Source organism: Arachis hypogaea, chromosome 19 (assembly GCF_003086295.3).
Source record: "Arachis hypogaea cultivar Tifrunner chromosome 19, arahy.Tifrunner.gnm2.J5K5, whole genome shotgun sequence".
Classification (NCBI taxonomy): Eukaryota; Viridiplantae; Streptophyta; class Magnoliopsida; order Fabales; family Fabaceae; genus Arachis; species Arachis hypogaea.
In genome coordinates this window covers 115873201-115878630 of record NC_092054.1, presented here as the reverse complement: position 1 = coordinate 115878630, position 5430 = coordinate 115873201, and the positions used below count along the sequence as shown (strand labels likewise).

General features: G+C 35.4%; 1 protein-coding gene across 3 annotated transcripts; it reads right to left on the bottom strand.

The window, feature by feature from the left end:
• Positions 1-806: 806 nt before the first annotated feature.
• Positions 807-2044, bottom strand: LOC112780033 (myosin-binding protein 7). 3 transcript variants are annotated; one of them, XM_025824382.3, is made up of 3 exons: positions 1940-1989; positions 1648-1728; positions 807-1480 (listed from the first exon to the last, which is right to left on the bottom strand). In XM_025824382.3, the coding sequence occupies exon 3, from the start codon at positions 1456-1458 to the stop codon at positions 931-933; it is 528 nt and encodes a 175-aa protein (XP_025680167.1). In that variant the 5' UTR covers positions 1459-1480; positions 1648-1728; positions 1940-1989; the 3' UTR covers positions 807-930. The 3 variants fall into 3 exon arrangements, with proteins under 3 accessions (XP_025680167.1, XP_029151238.1, XP_072083299.1); XM_029295405.2 differs by having other exon boundaries at positions 807-1483; positions 1648-2044; XM_072227198.1 differs by having other exon boundaries at positions 807-1459; positions 1648-2044.
• Positions 2045-5430: the final 3386 nt, after the last annotated feature.

The following is a 5430-nucleotide window of genomic DNA, read 5'->3' as shown; positions in this document are numbered from 1 at the left end:
AGATTTTTTAAGTCCCGCTCTACTTTTGCGAGACTCTCAGGGTCCTAAAACAATAATTCCACAGCACACAATTAGATAGATGATAGTTTTACTTACCAGTCAAATAAGAAGAGAATAAAAAAAAAGTACATGATAAATAATTACTTTTGCTATTAGATTATTCATGGGATATGTTTCAAATTATGTTACTCGGCAAGTGAAGATGCATACTGCTGAAACATGTTTTCTCATGGGCTAAAAAATAATCCTGAGCTCAAAATTCAAATAGATAAATTTTACCTAGATCAAGTTTACACTACAAGAAAAATCACTTTTAACGACCATTTATTTTGCTTTTAGCGGCAATAAAAATAGCCACTAATATATTTACTGACAATTAGACATTAGCCGTCTTATGCGTTGTCGGTAAAAGGTTTTAGCGGTAATTATAACATTTGCCGGTAAAGACCTTTTTAATGGCCGCAAAAAGTTTATAACGTTTAGCGGCCATTTTCTTGGCAATTTATATGGCCACCAAAAGTAATTATAAAATTGCAATGTTATTCACCTTTAGTGGCCATTACTATTGCCGCCAAAACCCATTTTACCAGCAATTTATATGGCCACTAAAAAATAATTCTAAAATTGTAATGTTATTTACTTTTAGTTGCCATTACTATTGCCGCTAAAATCTTAAGTCTTTTTATAATTATATTATACTCATTTTCTTAGAAGCAATTATCTATTTATTTTTTTAGAATTTCAATTATTTTTTCCAACAATTATTATTATTATTATTATGCATAATATAAATATACTAAAATTAATTACTACAAAATGAGATATTTCATTAAACTCAAAATATTAATACACAAATTTCTCTTGAAAAGTAATAAATCATATTACAAATCTAAACAACAAAAAATGCTACAAGCCTATAGCTATGTTGTATCAATGTAGCAATACGAGTGTTAGCAATGATCTAAAGTTGCACCTCATAGAGCAAATAGGGGGTAATGATTGCAACCTTCTCTTAGAGCTACTTTGATCATCTTCTCCATTTTGTTCGCTTCTATTAAGAAGAAGATCACGAGGGAATTCAAGCTCACTGATATTGATATCTACTCCCAATGCCAGAAGCTTCTGTTTGTAAGCCAAGACTTGGACCTCAAGAGCAGTGGTTTCCATCTCCTTCTGATACATAAGCTCTTCAAAGACTTCAAGAGTTTTCTCAGCATGACCTATCTTCTCCTTTGCCATTCTCTTGTAGTGACTTGCCTCCATCTTCACGGCATCCTTTTCGCCTTGTAGACGAAGTATCATGTCCATAGCTTCGCTGGCTACAGTAGCAGAGGCTTCTTTTTCCTGATCCAACTCTGCATGTAGCTGCTGCAAAGGAGTTTGTTGGGCTCGGTGTGTTTTCTTCATTGCTTTTATATCAGCCTCCGCCATTGGAGACGCCGTGCTAGTTTCAACCATTCTACAGGTTCACTTATAGTTACTTCTAAACACAAGCGATGGCAGGATTTTAATCACAACTATATGATGACACAAACAAGGATTGAATTTTCTTTGTATCTATGTGATCACTTATAGTTAGATACATAAATCATATGAAAGTGGATCATGCTTTCATTGCAAGGAAGAAAAGAAATTTATCAAATGTACCTTGCAGGTTCCAAATGAGCGTGAACAGATTTAATAAGACAAACGCGGAAACACCCTGAAGAAGCAGGATCCTTTATTTTTCTACATCAAATTCCAACAAATTAAAAGATTATCAGGAAGGAAAAAAATTGAAAAGAACAAAACTTTCTGTGTTGGGTATTTTGTATACGAACAGGCACAGTTGGAAAATTCATGTGATGTCAAGGGATTCAAATAAAGCATGGATATGCATTTTTTAAAAGAGGGTAAAACAACAAGGCAGCAATATATTTATAAAAGGAACAAGATATACCTATCAATAATAATAAAAGATCTCTATTAAAGACGAATCTGTTTATTACTTCACTAATTCTTTTATTTTATTCTTGAATATAAATAAAGACCCGATGAGGAGGAGAAAAATTCTCGGTGGGATTTGACCCAAGAATGAATTAACTGCCAAAGATATTTAGTATTTGAACATTATAAAAAGGTTGAATGAAATACACATGCTGGAGGCACAAGTTGACAACAGCAATATGTGAATTGACTTAAAAATATCCATCCAACCAAAACTAATTACCCTCCGCGTGACAAGCAATCATTTAACTAAAGTTGCCTAGCTCAATTATTTGCACATAAACCAACTCCATAATACTCCACTAATTATTTTAACGATAAACTAAGATGAATGTACCCTATATTCTAAATTCATGTTCAACAGATTGTTAAAAAAACAACCACCACTACCCAAAAAGAAGTAAAAAAGATTTACCACTTTACCTGACTAAGAACAGTTGAATCTCTAACTTATCCTTTGGGCCATTGATATATATCAAGAAGATCAATAACAACTGAAATAGCTCCAAAAATTAGGTCCACCTCAAAAGAGAGCTGAGGGATCTGGATTTTGGACTATGAAAAATTGTAGCAAAGCTAAGAAAGCTAAATGAAAATCGTGTGTTATAATCTTACTGTAAAATACAACTGGTAGCTTCAAAGATTACAAAATTCATATGAACATTAGCAATAATATAGCTTTATTTCTACCTGTAATCAATCGATTTAACTCAATCTAACATGTGAATAATACAATAATAACAGTATTAAAAATGAAGTAATAGTAATATATCTATTTTTTTTAATATCTGGTAAGAGACGAATTTGTTACTTGTTAATCATTTGTGGTGAGATTTTGGAATGCATAGAAGTTGGTAATGCAGAGTGTGAATGAGGAATTTCATCGAACAGGTAAGGGAGACAAACACACATGAATCATCGAAAGTGCGGAAAGCTTAAAGAAAAAGAAAAAGCTCACTAACCTATGCAATATGCAGGTAAGAATATGCTTTGAAATTCGAATCTGATTGAGAATCGAAGATGAAGCTCATCACTGCGATGAACTTAACTCACTGCGCACGCGTTTCTGCGCTTTGCACTTTTTGACTCTGCAATAACGGCGGCGGTGCAAGGCAGAGGTATGGTGTTGCGACAAGAGCAGCAACGGTGGCTGGAAGACCTTGGTGACGTAGATTTGAGACGAAAAACGATGACAGCGATGCGGATCTGAGGCAGATCGAACGAAAACAAAGTCCGATCCAAGGAGTAGGTTGATGGACGGCGGCTGTCGGCGATGGCAACGGTTACGGCGGTGGTGATCGGCGATGGAAGAATTATGCGAATTAAGTAGTGAAGATATTTTTCTTTCTTCAGTTTTTCGCTACTTTTTCTCTCTTTCCGTTTTTCAATTTAATTTAGAAAAAAAAAGATAAAAAAAAGGGTGATAATAAAAGTGTAGCGGCAATAATGATAATGGCCACTATAATAATTTAAATTAAAAGTGAAAAAAGATAATAATTTTATGGCAATAGTAATAATGACCACTATAACATATAATAATAATGACAAATATATAATTGCCACAAAAACAAAATTTAAATTAAGAAATTAGTGGTCATTATGTTATTGCCACTAAAAGTTTGTCGCTAAAACATATTTTTCTTGTAGTGTCAGTACATATTTTTTCCGGTGGAAAATAGTGATTAATAGGAAAAATAAATCGTCTAAAATGTTGAAAGTATGAAAATAGCAAATAAGGTGGAGATATTAGTGTAACATCAAATTGTGCATCCAAATGATATGATAGATGTTTTTTTATTGGAGACAACAACAATAAGAATATTCAATGCAATCTCAACTTCTTTGGAAATTAAACAAAACATAATGATCATTGGTGCACGAAATTGTGATCCCTGGTAATGGCTCCAAAAACTTGGTGCTCTAATCTTAATTCATAATTTGTCACAACTTCGATACAACTAACTAACAAGTGCACTGGGTCGTCCAAGTAATAAAACCTTACGTGAGTAAGGGTCGATCCCATGGAGATTGTTGGTATGAAGCAAGCTATGGTTATCTTGTAAATCTCAGTCAGGCGGATATCAAATGGTTATGGAGTTTTCGAATAATAATAATAAATAAACAGAAAATAAAGATAGAAATACTTATGTACTTCATTGGTGAGAATTTTAGATAAGCGTATAGAGATGCTTTCGTTCCTCTGAACCTCTGCTTTCCTGCTGTCTTCATCCAATCATTCCTACTCCTTTCCATGGCAAGCTTTATATAGGGCATCACCGTTGTCAATGGCTACATCCCATCCTCTTTGTGAAAAAGGTCCAAATGCTCTGTCACGGCACGGCTAATCATCTGGAGGTTCTCGATCATACTGGAATAGGATTCACCCTGCTTTTGCGTCTGTCACTACGCCCAGCACTCGTGAGTTTGAAGTTCGTCACAGCCATCCCTTCCCAGATCCTACTCGGAATACCACAGACAAGGTTTAGACTTTCCGGATCTCAGGAATGGCCATCCATGGGTTCTAACTTATACCACGAAGATTCTAATATCTCGGACTCGGTCCTCTGTATTAGATATCTAAGAGATACTCATTCTAGCTTGTTTGCATGTAGAACAGAAGTGTTTGTCAGGCACGCGTTCATAAGTGAGAATGATGATGAGTGTCACATAATCATCACATTCATCATGTTCTTGGGTGCGAATGGATATCTTAGAAGCGGAATAAGTTGAATTGAATATAAAACAGTAGTACTTTGCATTAAATCATGAGGAACAGCAGAGCTCCATACCTTAATCTATGGAGTGCAGAAATTCTACCGTTGAGAATACATAAGTAATGAAGGTCCAGGCATGGCCGAATGGCCAGCCCCCAAACGTGATCAATATGATCCAAAGTTGAACTAAAAATCATAAGATGTAAATACAATAGTAAAAAGTCCTATTTATACTAAACTAGTTACTAGGGTTTACAAAATTGAGTAAATGATGTAGAAATCTACTTCCGGGGCCCACTTGGTGTGTGCTTGGGCTGAGCTTGAAGTTTACATGTGGGAAGGTCATTCTTGGAGTTGAACGCCAGTTTGTAACGTGTTTCTGGCGTTGAACTCCACTTTGCAACTTGTTTCTGGCGCTGGACGCCAGACTGCAGCATGGAACTGGCGTTGAACGCCAGTTTACGTCATCAATCCTTATTCAAAGTATAGACTATTATATATTGCTGGAAAGCCCTGGATGTCTACTTTCCAACGCAATTGGAAGCGCGCCATTTGGAGTTCTGTAGCTCCAGAAAATCCACTTTGAGTGCAGGGAGGTCAGAATCCAACAGCATCAGCAGTCCTTCTTCAACCTCTGAATCTGATTTTTGCTCAGGTCCCTCAATTTCAGCCAGAAAATACCTGAAATCACAGAAAAATACACAAACTCATAGTAAAGTCTAGAAATGTG